General features: G+C 40.4%; 1 protein-coding gene across 2 annotated transcripts in view; it reads left to right on the top strand.

Moving 5' to 3' along the window:
* The first annotated feature begins 2,189 nt into the window (after window positions 1-2,189).
* The window catches only part of OTC (ornithine carbamoyltransferase), a 73,113-nt gene continuing 55,178 nt past the window's right edge, over window positions 2,190-20,124 (top strand). The window contains exons 1-3 of one of the 2 annotated variants that reach the window (XM_009197403.3): window positions 2,190-2,206; window positions 3,300-3,455; window positions 18,658-18,796. In XM_009197403.3, the coding sequence (XP_009195667.1) occupies window positions 3,379-3,455; window positions 18,658-18,796 (216 nt within the window). In that variant the 5' untranslated portion in view covers window positions 2,190-2,206; window positions 3,300-3,378. Of the gene's footprint in view, window positions 2,207-3,169; window positions 3,456-18,657; window positions 18,797-20,124 lie in introns of those variants that run through there. The other variant, XM_003917578.4, reaches the window with a different exon arrangement.

The following is a 20,124-nucleotide window of genomic DNA, read 5'->3' as shown; positions in this document are numbered from 1 at the left end:
GAATATGCTTCATAGTTGCCACTGCTATGGTTTGAATGTCACCTGAAAAGCTTACGTTGAAATTTAAGTGGCATTGTGATGGTAGTAAGAGGTAGGACTGTTAAGAGATGTTTAGAACATGAAGGCTCTGTCCTCATGAATAGATTAATGTGGTTATTACAGGAGTGGGTTTGTTATCGAGAGAATAGGTTGTTATAAAAGCAAGTTCAATCCTCTCTGTCTGTCACTCTCACCCTCTCTTGCCCTTCTACCTTCTGCCACAGGACGGCAATGCACAAAGGCCCTCTGCAGACGCCAGAACCATTCTGTTGGATTTCCCAGCTCCAGAACTGTAAGCCAAATCAACTTTTCTTTATAAATTACCCAGTCTGTGGTATTTTATTACAGCAACACAAAATGGACTAAGCCACCCACATGAAGAGTGAGGAATATGAGAAGTTTATCCTCAAGAAAACAGCAGTGGGTATTTGCATTAAGAAGCAGCAGGTGTGTAGGGGAAGACCGAATGGCAAGGGGATATAAACAGGATACAGACACTCATGGTTTTTTGTTTTCATAGCATGCTTGGTGGTGGTGGGGCTTCAATTCAATGGCCAATGATGGAATGTATTTTTCCAGTTATGTATCATTTGTTGTTACCCTACACACTCTATTTGTTCCTTCCTTTGGGTCTACTCATAGGTTCCTTTTTTTGCTACAATGTCTTTTGTAGCTCCCTCTAGTTTTGACTATTTTCTGATTCTTGCAATTCATCAAAAATCAGTGCCACCTTTTTCAGGAATCCCATCTAATCCCCATCCCCTGATGATACAAGTTGGATGACCATCAAGTCAAGCTGGAGGTCTCCTGTGGCTTGAAGCAAGGGAGCAGGTAACAAGCCCCTCCCCCTGGTTAAGATGTTTGGGGTCAGAAAGCAGAGACAGAAATTGTATTCTGGAGTCATTCCAAATGGTGAATATTGGAAGGAACTCATCATTCCTGTTTTATCACTCTGTCTCTCAGAACCCACACAGCACAGAGGATTGGCTTATGATGGCTGCACAATTGTTGATGGTGGCAGAGAAAACTGGATGAATGAAAGTCTAGGTGAATAAAGAGAACTAGATAGGTATCCAAACAAGAAAGTTAAAATTGAATTAGAGGAATCATGGGGTCAACAAGAGCCCCTGGATGAATTCTGAGGATGAACATCAAAGCCTGTAAAGTAACACAGACTCCACATATGACACAATCAGCAGAAGATGGGTAGTTGAAATCTACCCCTCAACAAGTCCATTGAGATGTCCTGCCTTTTGAGATTCAGTGAAATTGCTTTTAATTTCATCCCATTTGTGGTGCAGCTCCCCTTTTCCAATTTCTCTGGGAGTTATTGGTGTCTTAACTTTTTCTTAGTTCCCTCTGGCTTTGAGCTCCTGCATCCGTAGCATTAGGAGGGTTTGTGAATTGCTTTGGCATCTCAAAATGCTGCCTGTACTCTCTAGCATGGAACTGCAGACACTTCTTGATTTCTCCCCAAGCGTTACCAATATGAGTTGTGTGTATGACTAGCACAGTTCAGTGAAGATACGGGGTCAAGCTATGGGCTTTATATTAGCCTGTGGTTTGGCCTCATCTCCCTCAGGCTCCATGCAAACATTCTATTTCACTCCTCTATTATGTGGAGCACTTTTGCTCTCTGAAATCCATTCAATAACTGGCCTTGTTTGCCTCTTCAGAGATGCTTTATTATGTTTTCAAAGTCACTCTCTCCCTTCTCACCTCTGTGCCTTTGCAAGTAGTTGCTTCTGCCTGGAATATCCTTTCCAGAACGGAAGATTTGGTAGAGGTTTAGAAATGTCAGTCTTTCCCCTCACTTCATCTCACATCATAGGAAATGGTGTCAATATTTATTTGTCTACTAGTATTAATTATGACATCACAAACATCTCGGCTCCTGAGGTGGCCATAGTTGGTTTTTAATTAACAGTTTTTGGAATCCCACAAACTTCTGGCAAATATTTACTTGGGTTTGCTAAAGTCATATAAATTGACCAGAAGAGGCAGCCCTACCCCTACCCCTCCTCTCCTTCCTCCTACCCTTCCTACCTTAGAGGGTTCCCGCTTCGATGAAGCTGGACAATTTTGTCTGGACCTCTCCTACAGGCTTGTATTATGGATATTTGTTTATAAATCATACTACCTTTACTGAACTGTGAACTCTGCAAAGGTGATGTCATCTTCCCTCTCTGAAACTTCAGTGTAGCCCGGTATCTGATACAGAATTGACTTCGAATCATCTGATTTATAACTGAGGATAAATGAATGAATAAATGTGAAGTTGCAGATGGCCCCCTAGTGATCTGAATAGGCTGCTAGGGGAGGAGTATATGGTATCCCCACTTACCACTTGTACTGACTGTGGGCTCCTGTTAGAATCAATAGGCAACTATTTCTTTTCTTTTTCTTTCTGTCTTTTTATTGAGACAGAGTCTCACTCTGTCACCCAGGCTGGAGTACGGTGGTGCAATCTGGGCTCACTGCAACCTCTGTCTCCCGGGTTCAAGCAACTCTCATGCCTCAGCCTCCCAAATAGCTGGGATTACAGGTGTGCACCACCCTGCCTAGCTAATTTTTGTATTTTTAGTGGAGACGGGGATTCACTATGTTGGCCAGGCTGGTCTCAAACTCCTGGGCTCGAGTGATCCGCCTGCCTCAGCCTCCCAAAGTGTTGGGATTATAGGCATGAGCCACCACGCCTGGCCAGCAATTATTTCTTTATTGAAGACTTATGTGCAAGGCACAAAGGGAGCTCCAGGACTGAGATATTTTTACTATACCTTCTCTATCTTCTTGTACCCCCAAAATAGCTTCCAGGGCACTTGTATTTGTTTTTGTGGAAAGACTGGCAATTAGAGATAGAAAAGTGAAATAAATGGAAATAGTACTACTCAGGGCTGTCACATCTACATCTGTGTTTTTGCAATGCCAGTTTGCATTTTCTGAGTGAGTTACTTCTACGCATCTTCACAGCAGCCAGTACTGCAGTGCCTTGCATATATTATATGCTCAATGAGTACTTGTCAATTGATTTTGTACATGCATGTGACAGTATAAATATATTATGAAAAATGAGGAGGCCAGGCAATAAAAGAGTCAGGATTTCTTCCCCCCGCAAAAAAATACACAGTGGTGGAGTTTGGCATGAAGTTCAAATGCTCCTGCACCCTGCCCTGCAGTATCTCTAACCAGGGGACTTTGATAAGGAAGCTGAAGGCTGATATTACCTTTGCTCCCTCACTGCAACTGAACACATTTCTTAGTTTTTAGGTGGCCCCCACTGGCTAACTTGCTGTGGAGTTTTCAAGAGCATAGAATCATCCTTTTCACTATTAAAAGAAGATGCTGTTTAATCTGAGGATCCTGTTGAACAATGCAGCTTTTAGAAATGGTCACAGCTTCGTGGTTCGAAATTTTCGGTAAGTGATGGTCAGAGATTTGGGTTTGATTTAGGAATCATGGTGATGCATACAATTCTATTCTGCAGTAAGGCCTCTTTCCGCAGAGTGTAGTGCCACGCTCTGCTTTACTCTCATCTGAGACAGCTGCCTCTAATTCCAGCGGAACTTTCATTTCTCAGTCCTTCTGTAATCAGATTTCACCGTGTGCTGTAGGGGAAGCCGCCCATGGCGGGTATAATAGACTAAACGTTCTTGACATGTTTCCTTTGTGTACATTCTAAACAAGCAAGTGGCTGAAGGAAATTAGGGGAAGTAATTTACACAGGGCCTTCCGCTTGTATTTGGGCTTGCTAGAAAACAATATATCACTCTAAGGTGTTGAGACTAATCCATTCCTTTGAAAAAACAGACTCCAAGTAGCAACTAATAAATACCGACAAAGCTGCTGCAAAGAAGTCTTATATGTGATGGGGATAACGACATTTTTAAATAAAATACAAGTTTGAAAACCATCCCTGAAATTCTTGCTGGCGTGTGTAAAGCAGATTGTCTCCAATGAATTCATTATAAAAGTTTACATCCTGCTTACAACCATTGCGCATGTGGTTGAAGATGGTGTGGTGTGTCGGTGGGGAAGGGAAAGGGGAAGGGAACAGGGGACATGAGTTAGCTGGGTAAACAAGGCCATCAGGTGGAGACATCACTACCAGAAAGCTTCTAGAACAGTTTCACATTAATAATGAAATAGAATTTCTTCAGAGCCTCTTTATAACCTAAAGCAACCTCCCTGACTTCCTTAAGGAAGAAGCTTTTGGTCTGAAGTTTTCTTTTATTATTAGGAAGTGGACCTGTGATAGTGGCCCTGGGCATCCCTTCTCTGGACCAGCTGATAGTTCTAGGTTCTTTGGACTCCACCATTAGCACTACTTCTTTAGTGAATATAAGGCTCTCAGAAGTCAGAATGATACTGTAAATAATATTGTAAATTAAGTCCATAATATTAGACCTAGTTGAGACCTCAGAACCATGAAATAATGCCCTCTCTTATTTTATTTTGGGAGGAATTGTGATTTTTACTTCTTAGACAGCTCAAATATTCAATTGAAATTGTTTCACTTCTCTTGTTTTAAGTATAAGGTAAAAAAAAGCCCAGAATGATTATGGAGTTTACCAATTAGTGCCAGAGTTAGATCAGATAATAACCTGGGGAAAAGTCTAAAGAACCAGGTTCAAGGCCTAGCACCACCCTTGCTGGCTATATGGTGTTGAACAAGTCACTAAACTTTTCTGCAATGTTGTTTCTTTTTTTTTTTTTTTTTTTTGAGGCGGAGTCTTCACTCTGTCACCCAGGCTGGAGTGCAGTGGCACCATCTCGGCTCACTGCAAGCTCTGCCTCCCGGGTTCGCGCCATTCTCCTGCCTCAGCCTCCCGAGTAGCTGGGACTACAGGCGCCCGCCACTGCGCCCGGCTAATTTTTTGTATTTTAGTAGAGATGGGGTTTCACCGTGTTAGCCAGGATGGTCTCGATCTCCTGACCTCGTGATCCGCCCACCTCAGCCTCCCAAAGTGCAGGGATTACAGGCGTGAGCCACCGCGCCCAGCCTGCAATGTTGTTTCACCTATAAAATGGAAAAAAGGATAATACCTGTTCTGCCTACATTACAGGGTGGTTCAATCATTCATTCAACAAATATTAATTGAACATCTACTTTGTGCCATGCCCTATCAAGGAGTTGGAGATAGAGTGGTAAATAACATAAAAACACACTTCACTCCAGCTACATGAATTCATAGTCTAGTGATAATCAGTGAGATAATGTATATGAAACCTAAAAAGTGACAGACCAATGTTCATTATTTATTTTAGTATTCCATTACACTGAGTTACATCAGATAAAAAAGATGATGAAATTTTATTCTATAGTTTTTAACAAGGAATCATCACTGAGTTGAAAACACCCAACTGAATGAATAACCAAAGCCTGGAACTTAAACTTATACTGTTCTTTGATAATTATGGTGATAATTGATTTTTAAAATAATTATCACGGATTAAATTTTGCAAGTAAAACCTCTTCAAAATAGTTGGACTTTTTTTTTTTTTTTTGTATTTACTGATACACTACTGTCTATATCCAGTAGCCAGACTACACTTCTGAAAATCCTGGCGAGCTATTTCTCACAGTGAATGGGGGCTGGCGCAAAAGTACGGCTAAATCAGCCCAAATCCAAACTTTCTATTTGAAAGTGTGAAAGCCTCGAGTCACCCATGTTGTTAGAAACTCAATAGCGTGAGTCTCAATTGAAAAATGAGAAAATGTTGACATGGTTTCGACATGCATTCTCACGTGGCGTAGGTATTTTTCTTTCCTACTCTATTGGTTAGTTGCACTACCTGTCAGCTAGATAAATTCAGTTTCTCATCTCCAACAAGACCTATAACCTTTGACAAAGCCCTCAACAACAGAGAAAAACTCCCTGTCAGCTCTGCCTGTTCTGTATTTTTACTTTGATTTTTCAGCCTTTCACAGGGATTCAAGTGATTTTTTTTCTCCCACATCTCTTGGGAAAGGTGGAGGGCCCTTATTATGTAACATATCACGTGAGTTTACTACTTCAGAGTAATAGGAAATATGTGGTTAGAGTTTGATAGTGCCACAAAATAGGAATCGCAGTTTTGAAGTGAGCAGTCATATCGCCATGGACATGATAAAATAATAGCTTAAATGAGGCTGAAACCATCCACACAGCCCCTGGATCAATCACTTTTAGTCAGTTAAATTTTTTTTAAACAAAATCGATAGGATCAGAAACCAAGACTGCTGAAAACACCCAATTCACAGGCTTTCCATGTCGTAAACAAGGCTCTAAAGCCTTGCTGTGTTTGGATAATAGAGAATGTCCTGTGATTCGTTGCCTATTAGGGAAACCATTTAGAGCTTTTTAAGAAACCACTAAAAAAAAAAAAAATCTCTTTATCAGAAAAGACTAATTTGTAAGTGCAGTTCAATTTCATCTCACAAATAGAAATTTCTTCAGAGAATATTGAGCTAAGCCACCCAATTCTGTGGAGGTTATGGATTGGAGCCAGAGGTGACGAGTTCTCAGGTATTTCATTCCAGACCTCTATAAGGGCTCACATAACTCATTATGTTCCCCCGTCTCTCACACTTGCCCATCCATACGCACGTGGACATCCAGACAACGTGATTATAAGACATTCATGTTCTCGCATAGAGGAGAGAAAACAGCGCACTTTGATTATTCACAATGTCAAAACTTAAAATGAATGCCTTTTAAAAACATCACTTCAGCTGGGCGCAGTGGCTTACGCCTGTAATCCCCGCACTTTGGGAGGCCGAGGTGGGTGGATCACCTGAGGTCAGGAGTTCGAGACCAGTTTGGCCAGCATGGCGAAACCCTGTCTCTAATAAAAACACAAAAAACAAACAAACAAAAAAAAAACAAAAAAAAAACCTGGGCCTGGTGGCATGCACCTGTAGTCCCAGCTACTCAGGAGGTTGAAGCAGAAGAATCACTTGAACCTGGGAGGCGGAGGTTGCAGTGAGCTGAGATCGCACCAATGCACTCCAGCCTGGGTGACAGAGTAAGACTCTGTCTCAAAAAAAAAAAAAAAAAAAAAAACACTTCACTTCAGAAAATCATATAAGAGAAGGGACCAAAAGTTGAATGAGGTCATGATGTTTTCCTTGGCCAACAGGGGAATTTGTTTCCTAGTCTATTTTTAGTAATTTAGTAATTTAACTTAGATAAAATAAGCCACTGATTTTTGACAGTTTCAGGTTTCCAGACCTTTAATAGTAGGTCTGCAGAAAGTTAGCCTTTATCTGAATTCTTCAATTTTCAGATAAGGAGAAGTTTCACAATTTTAGACTATTAATGATCTAAGGTATCTTAGAAACGACTAGTCATTCAGTGATCAATAATAACGTTGTAGAAAAAACTGAGTTCTTTTCACACGACCAGGAAAAGTTAGACTCACAGACACTTTGAAGGGTGAGGGGGAGCGGAATTTATTGGGTGAAAAGGAAAAAACTCAGCAAAGCCAAAGGGGTTCCTGTTAACAGGCCCCCATCTCACAGATTGAATACCAGGTTACCACACAGGAACAGGAGAGGCCCGGCTCCTCCCATCTCCAAACGCTGCAGTGCGAACTTCCCCAAGGCCCCACCCTGTCCTCCCAGTGTGAAGGTGGGCATTATTCAGAAAGAATCAATCAGGGGAGTGAGGGGAAAGGGCGGGTCTCATCCAGGACAGGCAGTCCTGTTTTTCAGCCTACAGACTGTTTTAGGCTTGAACGTGGTATTTTGCTGGGGGTTGCGGGGTGGGGGGTCCCTTGGCTGCCTCCTGTCTCTATCAATAATTTATATCACATATGGGTATGTGGCAACGGTGAGGAGGGTTTCAAGTAAACTTTTATTAATACATTATTATTGTTATTGTTAATAAGAATAAATTTGGAAATAATTTGTGAGTTTTTTCACATCAGTGGGATCACTGCAAGGTTTTTTTTTTGTGTGTGAAAATACAGCTCCTTTCTCTTGCATGCCTTCTAATATGCCTTTCTGAGAAGGAAAGAAGGGATATAATTAAAGTCAGGCCACTGAAAATTCACGTGGCTCCAGTTCACAAACTTCATGAGTGTGGGGAAAACATAGACAAAGAGAATCACTGATTTCGTTCACTTTCTTAAATTTTCAGATGAAGAATTGAGGCTCGAGGTGGCAAATAACCTTCCAAAGGCCATTGTTTATTCCTAAATCTGGGCTGAACTAGGACTACAAATATTTAAAGGCACTGCTCTTTTCATTTCACTGCTTATATTACTTTGATGCCTTCAAATTGATCAAGTTGGCCAATCTACCTTTTTGCCTAATATCCTTTTTTAGGTACAGTCAGAATATCTCAGTGAAGAAAAAAAGCATAAAGAAAACATGCCTTAGCTCTTGCATTAATGCAAGGTTAAAGAAACATAAAAACCTCAGCCATAAGGCCCATTGGCCCCTTCTTACATCTCCAGAAGTTAAAGTCTTTATCTCAAATTGTCCATGGGGAGCAGAGTATCATTTAACACTGAACTTTTTCCTACTCTGGCAAAATCAGTTTCTGACTGACCACATTTTACTCAAATCAAGCACTTTCTCTTCCAATAAAATACAATTATACCAGGGAATACGTCCAAGTATCTCCCACCCCCCAGTTTACCAGAGCTGGAAAATGCAGACACTAGCAATGAAAGGCTTCATTCTGCCAGTAGCGAATACTCTTCCATTTTGTAGCTAGGAAGATATTTGGGTAAAGTTAATACAAGGATCTCTTATTACCTTGGCTTAGCTTCTTAGCATTCAGTGATTTGGGGTTAAAAAATCTCTAATTAGTTTTCAAGGAATAAAATGAATATAAGGAACTAGTCTTGCCTTTTTCAAGGGTTCTGGCTCTGACCAGACTGCAGTGACAGTTTTGATGGAATATTTGTACGTGCTTCTCATTGTTTGCTACAACATTGTATCCTCCCTCTTATGTGCAGGCTGAAGAATAATAATGTGGTTTATGTCTGGTGCACCGAGGAGATCTCTTGTTTACTCTGATTTACTTCTTGTATACTTTGGTACAAGAAAAGCAAGCATTTTACAGAAGACTCGAATAATGCATTTGGCCCTGATTCTGGTGCTTGTGAACCAGAGCAGGCTGCCTCCTATTGAAGAATGAGGTCTCTAGGGGAACTCAATAGCCACTGATGCCAGCAGTCTTACCTGGCTAATTCAAGCTTGCTTTTTCACTCAAAAGCAAGAAAATGCTTGATACAGACCAGAAAAAAAAAAAAGGAGGCGTTATGTCAGAACTGTCTTAATGTGGTACAATTGTGAACTCTTTTAATTTTTATGTAGCTTAGGAAAGAAGTGTGGCAACTCCATTTTGGAGCCAAGGGGAGGTCTATGAGGAGAGAGTAAACAGGATAGGAATTTAAACTGGGACCATTGTATTTGCTTTCCTTCCAGTGATAAATTTTCCTGGTTAGTTTTTGATATCTATGAAAAACATCCCTTTTTCCCAAGCTAACATTTCCTGCCCCACCTCCTGGATGGAATTGAGAAAGGTGGTGACCACTCTAATGATTTTTCAGTGGTATAAACAGCATAACCCCCCTTCACTAGCTGTGGTGGAATTTTTTTTTTTTTTTTTTTTTTGAGATGAAGTCTTGCTCTGTGGCCCAGGTTGGAGTGCAATGGCGCAATCTCAGCTTACCGTAACCTTCGCCTCCCGAGTTCAAGTGATTCTCCTGCCTCAGCCTCCCGAGTAGCTGGGATTACAGGCGTCTGCCACCATGCCCAGCTAATTTTTGCATTTTTAGTAGAGATGAGGTTTCACCATGTTGGTCAGGCGGGTCTCAAACTCCTGACCTCAGGTGATCCACCCGCCTCAGCCTCCCAAAGTGCTGGGATTACAAGCGTGAGCCACCACCGCACCTGGCCAGCTGTGGTGCAATTTTAAAAGAAATTCTAGTTAATCGCTCAAGCCCCCAGATGCTGGTATGACCAGATATACAGTATCTACCTCTCTACTGCTTTTGTCCCTAAGAACCCTGACAAGTTAGTCTGTCCAAAAGGAGTTTGTGGCAAGAAAGAACCAAAGTATCAGTGTAGTCCACTGTTACTGTACTTCCAGCTCAGTCTTCATGGTGATATGAGCAAACACTGGCCCCATGAGGTGTTCTTACCAGTTTTCCAGGTTTTGGCCCTTGACTCACAGTGCTATGCTTAGGATCCAAGATTAGTCCACTCTTGTTTCACATACATATGTCCAACCATTGTTCCCAGTAGTGCAAATACTATACCAGAGTGGTGGGGCTCTAGGGGATTTCAGCTTTAGCAACACACTAGGCCACAGTTAATTATCCTCCGTGATTTTCAGGCCTTGTGTTCAGCCTGGACCATACCCCATATTTGCTCTTCCCACAACATACATTTTGTCTTTTTTTTTTTTTTTTTTTCTGAGATGGAGTTTCCTTCTTGTTGCCCAGACTGGAGTGCAATGGCACCATCTTGGCTCACTGCAACCTCTGCCTTCCGGGTTCAAGCGATTCTCCTGCCTCAACCTCCGGAGTAGCTGGGATTACAGGCCCCCCGCCACCACGTCCGGCTAATTTTTTATACTTTTAGTAGAGACGGGATTTCATCATATTGGTCAGGCTGGTCTCGAACTCCTGACATCAGGTGATCCCCCCGCCTCAGCCTCCCAGAGTGCTGGGATTACAGGCATGAGCCACCACGCCCGGCTGAAGTGATGTTTTTAAAAGGCATTCATTTTAAGTTTTGACATTGTGAATAATCAAAGTGCACTGTTTTCTCTCCTCTGCACCTGGCCTATGTCTTTTCTTATCATCAGAACTTGGTCAGGATGTTGAAAATCCATCATGACAAATCTTTCGATATTCATCCCAGAAATCTGCTAGGAATTAATTCTTTCTTTCTATTTTTTTTTTTTTTTTTTTGAGATGGAGTTTCACTCTTGTCACCCAGGCTAGAGTGCAATCAATGGCGCGATCTCAGCTTACTGCAACCTCTGCCTCCCAGGTTCCTGCCCCAGCCTCCCAAGGAGTAGCTGGGATTACAGGTACCTGCCACCACGTCCGGCTAATTTTTTGTATTTGTAGTAGAGATGGGGTTTCACCATGTTGGCCAGGCTGGTCTAGAACTCCTGACCTCAAGTGATCCGCCCGCCTCGGCCTCCCAAAGTGGGATTACAGGTATAAGCCACCACGCCTGGCCTGAATTCTTTCTTATACAAATAGATTTACTTTTGCCCTGAAGACCTATTATCATTTATTCATTTCCTTAAGAAATATTTATTGAATGCTTACTATATTCCAAGCACTGTACTAAGCACTGGGTATATATTAGTGAATAAAACAGGAAAGGTCTCTGCTATTTGTGGATCATATGTAATCCAGTGAGAAGAGTAAAAGTAAGCAATAAATAAACACATAAATCTATGTTAAAATTGTGATAAGTATTACAAACAAAATGAAGGTCAAGTGAAGACTACTTAGACAGTAGAGTCAGGAAAGGAATCTCTTAGGAGGTGATATTTAAGCTTACAGCCTGAGAATGAGAAGGAGCCAGCTTTGAGAACTGAGGAGTGTTCTGGACAGAGGGAATGGTATATCAGAGTCCTGTGATCGGAAAACTTTTGGAGTACAGGCAGCCCTTCCTTTGCAAGATCCCAACGTGAACAAATTTCAATTACCACAGTTTAGTTAATAGCACTAGGCCACTACGAACACAGTTCAAATTTCAGTCATCGTGGCATATTAATTATAAGTAATTCATAAAGCAAAAACTTCATTGCTAACTCTTCAGTCTACAAATCACCATGTAACTAACACATACACAGTACATCATGATCAGTGACCAATTACATCACTTCTTTTAAAGTCTGTTGGTGATTGGTCACTGTGCATCTGTCATACAGTTTGCATACAGACAGCAAAGAGTATAGCTGTGCTGCCTCCTTTTCTCCCAGTGATAAACCCATGGACATTTTACAAAAATGGATAATGGATAAATGGATAATGACAGTGCAGTACATGAAAGTGCAGCAGAGAAATAAAAAGTGACTTTGGGAGGCTGAGGCGGGCGGATCACCTGAGGTCAGGAGTTCAAGACCAGCCTGGTCAACATGACGAAACCCCGTCTCTACTAAAAAATACAAAAACTAGCTGGGCGTGGCGGCAGACGTCTGTAATCCCAGCTGCTTGGGAGGCTTAGGCAGGAGAATCGCTTGAACCCGGGAGACAGAGGTTGTGGTGAGCTGAGATTGCACCACTGTGCTCTAGCCTGGGCGACAGAGTGAGACTCTGTTAAAAAAAAAAAAAAAGTGATAGCAGTGGAAGTTAAATTTGAATTGAATGTAAATCGAGTTATGGAAGAAACAGCTGATTATGTGATTGTTACCCTGCTGCTGTTTGAGAGACTGTAGATATACAGCCAGAGGAACTTAGTGAAGATAAAGTTATTGACATAACTGCAGAAAGTGGTTGTGACAAAAAGGATGAAGATGTCCCAGGGGAAGTAACACCAGCAAAACACTTCACATTAAAGGAACTCTATGAGATGTTACACAGTGTTCAAAGTGCAAAGGAAAATGTTAAAAGTTTATCCAAACTTAGAAAGAATTATGACAGTTTATCACAACATAGAAAAGATGCTTGCTCTATACCATAAGTTCTATGATGAGAAAGCAAGCACTGTTCAAATTACTCTTGATAGAGTTTTACAAGGAAATAAAACACTATAATTCTCAATGCTTCTAATGTTTTAAATTGCATTGTACTAAAAAATACATCAGTTTTACTATTTTTCACTTCCCTACACATTTATAGCTGACAATAAAAGTTTTTAATGTTCTGACAATTTTTTAAAAGTCACAGAACAATTACAGTTTTCCCGCTAAATATTAAGGTTACTTTGCATGGTTTCAGATTTAATGGCTATTCACAGTCCCACACACTACCATGCAAATTAAAAACTGCCTGTGTTATTTAAAAAAAAAAAAAAAAAACTTTGGAGGACATTATGCTAAGTGAAATAAGCCAGGAAGGACAAATATGATATGATTTTACTTATATAAGAATCAAAAATAGCCAAACTCATAGATTCTAATTTAAAACATCAGACAATACCAATTGTCAGAAGTTGGGAGTGGGGGAAATGGGGAGTTTTTCTATAGATATAAACTTTCTATTATTCTAGATGAATAAATTCTAGAGATCTGCTGTTCAACTTAGTGCCTATAGTTAACAATATGGCGTTGTGCAGTTCAAAATTTATTAGGAGACTAGATCTCATGTTAAGTGTCCTTACTGCAAAACCAATCAGCAAACAAAAACACAAAGGGGCACAAGGAAACTCTGGGGTGGGGGAAGGTTGTCTGCTAACATTTATTGGAGATGTGATTTGAGGGCAGCAAGAGTGAGGGCAACATTATCAGCTGCTGCCATGGAAAGTCTAGAGTCAGAAAGAGAGATTTTTCCGATCACTTGTAGTCCAAGGGAAAAATATTGAAATAAAAGTTTCTGTTCTATATACATTTGAAAATCAAAGGCCTTGACAAAAAGGAAAGGTTCAAGCAGGATGTTTGTGTGTTCTTTCTACCTTTATATTCAAATCTTCTGTCAGTGGAGAAATAGAAACAGCAGCATCTCACGACGCAAACCCACAGCAGAACATTAACCCTAACCCTAACTACAAGCTTAATTTCACCTCCAACTTAGAAACTTCTAAGTATGTAGGACAAAAGCTGAGGAAGCCCCAGAAACTTGTTACTTCCTCCAGTCTGTCTTCTACTGGGGATAATAAGAACTGGAGGCCGGGCGCGGTGGCTCAAGCCTGTAATCCCAGCACTTTGGGAGGCTGAGGCGAGTGGATCACGAGGTCAGGAGATCGAGACTATCCTGGCTAACATGGTGAAACCCCGTCTCTACTAAAAATACAAAAAACTAGCCGGGCGTGGTGGCGGGCACCTGTAGTCCCAGCTACTTGGGAGGCAGAGGCAGGAGAATGGCGTGAACCCGGGAGGCAGAGCTTGCAGTGAGCCGAGATCACGCCACTGCACTCCAGCCTGGGAGCACAGCGAGACTCCGTCTCAAAAAAATATAAATAAATAAAAAATAAAAAAAATAAGAACTGGAAGTTGGAGCTTTTGGAGTAGTAAAAGGTAAGGTATTCTTGGTCCTCCTCTTTCCTGTTTCCTTTTATGGAAACTGGGGAGAAAAAGTTTAGTTCTTTGCAAAATTTTCATTTCCACTTCTATTTCTCTGAGATTCAACAAGAACGACACAATTCTAAGATCTACGACATTCTCTTAAATAAAACCTGTAGTCTTGTGAGCATTCAGAAGTGAGAGCACACAACAAAATCCCGCAGAGGCTGAGAATAGGGGACGGTATTGAATCCTTTAAGTATAGCAGTTTGGAGACTCAGCTTTTGTGGGCTCCAAAATAACCAGGAGTCTGAGTAAAACGTTTTACTCAAGGCAAAAAACTGAAAGCCTCAAAATTAGTTCATGAGTGGTTTTTCCTGTGGTTGATGGATGTGAGTTCAACAGCTACAGTGATGTTTCCCAAATTCCTTGAAACAGAGGGAGTGGGGTTTTCCAGCGAAGTATTCTTCCCCTTTTAAAATAATATTAGAGGAAGTCTTAAGCCAAGGAATATTAATGTGTTATTGTAAGACATGTAGTCAAGAAGGTTTATTTTCTGTAATTTTATGTTGCTTGGATCTTATTCCAGAAGAAAAGTATTTTCAAATCTGCCCTAACTGTGAATTGAGAAAGGTTAAGCTGCCGTGCCTTCATTTCAGGCCACATATGCAAATCTGTTTTACAATCCCCAGAAGATTTCAGTTGACCCTGAAAAATGCATGAATATTAGTCAGTGTTTACTCCTTAACATTATCAGTACTTGGTATTCCAAGTGTTGCTTAATATTACTACTAATTAATATTATCAGAAGAAAACACATAACCAAAATTTGTATGTAAATACAAATTTTCTGCCTAAATGCCTTACTTCCAAAGTTATCAAATTGCTGACTACGATGGAGATATTGGGCACAGTTGTGTAAGCATTTTACTAGGGTTTCAGTAGAAGGAAGAAAATGAAGGGCTGTCTAGAAACTTCTTTAGCCAACAAAATGTCTTTGTATATCTACAAACTTATTTTTAAAATATTTGGTTCTTGGCCTGGCATGGTGGCTCACGTGCTCTATTCCCAGCACATTGGGAGGCTGAGGTGGGTGGATCACCTGAGGTCAGGAGTTCGAGACCAGCCTGGCCAGCATGGTGAAACCCCGTCTCTACTAAAAATACAAAAATTAGCTGGGCGTGGTGGCACATGCCTGTAGTCCCAGCTACTCGGGAGGCTGAGGCAGGAGAATGGCGTGAACCCGGGAGGCAGAGGTTGCAGTGAGCCAAGATCACGCCACTGCACTCCAGCATGGGTGACAGAGCAAAACTCCGTCTCAAAAATAAGTAAATAAAATAAAATAAAATATTTGATTATTTTTAGTCTAAACTTTTAAAATTTTTATTTTTGTTTATGTTTTGTTATGTACATAATCTTTTAGTATAGCAGCACATATAAACAAATAAAACATACATTATGAATCCATGTTTAAAATTTTTTACTGTTAGAGGTACGTACTGAAAAGTTGAGGACCACTGCTTTAAAGAAATTTCCATTTGGAGAGCCTACGATTCACGTATTTTTAAAAGTCAAAGACAATAATACATCTTTGAAATAGGAATGTTAATCAAAATTTTGTTTCCACATGTAAGCTGAAAACAGTAATTTCTATTTGTAGTTGAATATGTCACTAATGTCTTAGATTAAATCAGTCAATTGGCTGGGTGCGGTGGCTCACACCTGTAATCCCAGCACTTTGGGAGGTTGAGGTGGGCAGATCATTTGTGCTCAGGAGTTTGAGATTAGTATGGCCAACATGATGAAACCCCGTCTCTACTAAAAATACAAAAAATTAGCCGGGTGTGGTGGCAGGTGCCTGTAATCCCAGCTAGTCAGGAGGCTGAGGCACAAGAATCGCTTCAACCCAGGAGGTGGAGGCTGCAATGAGCCGAGATCATGTCACTGTACTCCAGCCTGGGTGACAGAGCAAGACTGTGTCACAAAAAAAAAAAAAAAAAAAAAAAATCAGTCAATCAACCAATTAGCCAACCAACCCAGAAACTCTCAATCCTTATGGAAATTCTCTTCCCTATTAACTAGACCTCTAAAGGGCTCAGTCTCACAAAATGTCTACCGAAAAATATCTATTCACCTACTGAACATTAAATGAACCAATCAACTCTGCAGTAAACATATGTAGTGCAATATTCACTTGTCTAAGTTACTGACATCATGCAGTGGAAACAACAAATTGAGTGAATTTGTGATTTTCCCACCTATAAGCTTATTACCATTGCAAAAGGCCTCCATAAATCCCAACAGATGATTAACTCTTCATCCCAAGTAGCACAAGCTCTCTCATTAGGTTAGAATTAAAGCATGATCATTTTGTGATGGTTATTTTACTTCTAGTAAAATTAATGTTTAGTACATGTGGTGAACCACAATTTGTCTTTGGCTATTTATGATTTCGAATGGTAGAAAATACCAATTATTGTTAAACACAGATGACACTGGGAATGATGAGAGAAAAATGATGCTTATTTTACAGACTGATTACCGCAAATAACAATTATTGTCATAACAATATAACAAAATGTTAAAATCAATATTTTTCAGTTTTGGTTTCTGCCCAGGCCCAGGCCCAGTAGATACTGATTCTTCTCTCATTCTAAAGTGAGATGCTAGACCACTACAAATGGAATTGCAAAGGAAATAGACAAAATTCAGTTTGGAATCCCTTGGGTACCACCTTCAGCTTATAAAATGTGTTGCAGAAACCAAGAAAGGGGTTGGAAATTAGAAGATAATTTATAGAGAGTGTTTCTATTGTGTATCATATGCCCCCTCCCCCATGAAGGGGATACTCTTCCTTCACTTCAAGCCCAAGGAAATGGCTTCACTAGGGCCCACAGTAAACTGATGTCAGGAGAAATTTAAAGTAAGGAGGACAGGCTAGTTAGCTGTTCTGATAGCAGAACAAGATGGAGTCTATACCAGGATGGACCTGACACTTGTTAGAGCAAAGAACGTGGAGACCTTCCCGTGAACCAATAGGGAATGAGAAAAAAAAAACCCAGCATGGTATTGTTTCAGATCATGACCAAGAGACCTCCTGGAGGGGTGGGGGAAATCTCAGCAAAATAGAGGCTGGATGTGTTCCCTTGGATGCCAGAGGAAATGTAATTGTCTGCATCAAAGACTGCTATGAGCAATTCCTAATGATAAGGGGGGGTTCTCCAAAGGACCTCCAAAAACACTCCACAAGACAGTCAGGTGTTTGAAACACCTGCACCAATGCTAGATTGCTAGAGCAGAACCAGGCTTTTGCTGGCTCTTAACTCCTCATCTTCCCTTGGCTTCACTTCGAGGAACTGAAAGGAAGGAAACAGAGGAAATAGCACACTGACCCCTCTTTCCCCATAGAGGAGGCCAGCTTTAATCAGGCATAAGCTGGAAGGGAAAAGGTGTTAACCTGCAGTAAATTTCTTAAGTTTTTTTTTTTAATCATTATTATTATTATCATATTTTTGTTACATGTTATTTTACTGAGACTCTTTGAGGTAGTAAAATAAGCAGAGGGCATTTTGTATTTTTCTGAGTTAGTAGAGAAGCTACAGTGTCCATTGTATTTTCATCCAGGGATAAAAAGAACAAGCCCCAAGAACAGATTTGAAGGGCAGTAGGGGGAAAATATGAAATTATTTTCTATTGTGCATTACAAATGCTGCTTGTACAGCCTAATGATTTTGATAATAATAGCTAAAAGTTATCAAATGCTTATTATATTCCAGACAATGTCTGCTTTACATGTATTAAATAATTTTATCTTCACAACAACTCTATAAGATTAGTATAGTAATTTTCTAGGTGAGAAATTTAGAAGCAGAGAGTGGGTAAGTAAATTGCTCTAGGTTGTATGACTAGTAAGTGACAAAGCCACTCATGTGGCTATTTCAAACAAATAAGAATTCAATCTCTTTTTGCAAATTCTTTTTTTTTTTTTCTGTCAAACATCCAAAATACTGGACATATAAAATATAAACGATGGCCATATCAAATTTCAATGCATTAACACTTCGCAGAGACACATGAGGTTATATGTGATTTGCTGTGCTTTATCAAGAATAAAAAGATAAAGCATTTGCTATGCTTTATCAAGCGACCAAGGTGGGCGGATCACTTGAGCTCAGGAGTTCCAGACCAGCCTGGTCACCATGGAGAAACCCCATCTCTAGTAAAAATACAAAAATTAGCCGGGCTTGGTGGCGTGTGCTTGTAGTTTCAGCTACTTGGGTGGCTGAGGCAGGAGAATCGCTTGAACCTGGGAGGCAGAGGCTGCAGTGAACTTAGATTGTCCCACACTCCAGCCTGGGCCAGAGTGAGACCCTGTCTCAAAAAAAAAAAAAAAAAAAAAAGAAAAGGAATGCTTTATCAACAATAAAACAATGAATCACCATAGTACATGGGCTTTTTCTGAAATACATATTTCTCCTTTTTAAATCTCTTTTTATAGGTGTGGACAACCACTACAAAATAAAGTGCAGCTGAAGGGCCGTGACCTTCTCACTCTAAAAAACTTTACTGGAGAAGAAATTAAATATATGCTATGGCTATCAGCAGATCTGAAATTTAGGATAAAACAGAAAGGAGAGGTATGTAACATTTTCTTTTTACCTTCCATTACTATCAGTCCGCCTTTTTAAAGGCAGCCTTCCCAAAAAAAGAGGAAAAAGAAAATACATTAAAATTCTTAAACAGTAGCTAAGTAATGAACCCTCACAGTCAAGGTAATTGATTATCATGGAGCATACAGGCATACAAAAGAGCATAAAAATCAGTTATTGAATGACAAGTCATTGCACTTTTTTCATGTGGAATGCTGAAATTCATTATTAACTGGATCGAACCTAAGAAATCATTTGTCTGAAGAGATTTTATTTTATTTATTTATTTATTGAGATGGAGTCTTGCTCTGTTGCCCAGGTTGGAGTGTATTGGCACGATCTTGGCTCACTACAACTTCTGCCTCCCGGGTTCAAGCAATTCTCCTGCCTCAGCCTCCCAAGTAGCTGGGATTACAGGTGCACACCACCATGCCCAGCTAATTTTTGTATTTTTAGTAGAGACGGAGTTTCACCATGTTGGCCAGGCTGGTCTCAAACTCTTGACCTCAGGTGATCTGTCAAGATTTTATTTTTATACCCCTTTTCTTTTCTCTGTGTATTTTCTATCAAGTCAAAAATTAAGGCCGGGTGCAGTGGCTCATGCCTGCAATCCCAACACTTTGGGAGGCCTAGGCAGGTGGATCACCTGAGGTCGGGAGTTCGAGACCAGCCTGACCAACATGGAGAAACCCCGTCTCTACTCAAAATACAAAATTAGCCAGGCGTGGTGGCACATGCCTGTAATCCCAGCTACTAGGGAGGCTGAGGCAGGAGAATCGCTTGAACCTGGGAGGCGGAAGTTGCAGTGAGCCGAAATCATGCCATTGCACTCCAGCCTGGGCAATAAGAGCGAAACTCCATCTCAAAAAAAAAAGAAGAAGAAGAAGAAAGTGATCCTTTTTTTCCTAGTGACAAATTTTAATTTTGGATGCATATCAGATATAGAATCATTAGGATAATGTCAAAAAATTCACAATGATGTGACAGCATTTTAAAAAGCATTTAGTTTAGCAAAGAAACAATTAATGGTATCCAGGTAGGAGAAGAGATGGCATATGGTTCTTAGCTATAAGCTTAATTCTGCATTTTGAGCAATTTATCTTTGAAACACAATTAATACAGTAGCTTCATTTAGACTGCTTAATTGTGAAAGCATTTTCATATTCCAAGCTTGTTCAACTTTTTTAAAGAGTTGGTTTCAGGTTGAGAAAGTTTGACACGGCTTTGATTTTATTTAGTTGGCTGGCTTTCCAAGCTCCTAAGAGAAACTGTGGACAGGAGTGACTGCAACTGCTATGGGTTGATGTTCCTATATA

Source organism: Papio anubis, chromosome X (genome assembly GCF_008728515.1).
Source record: "Papio anubis isolate 15944 chromosome X, Panubis1.0, whole genome shotgun sequence".
In the NCBI taxonomy this organism is placed as follows: Eukaryota; Metazoa; Chordata; class Mammalia; order Primates; family Cercopithecidae; genus Papio; species Papio anubis.
This window is presented reverse-complemented; position numbering and strand designations above follow the sequence as displayed.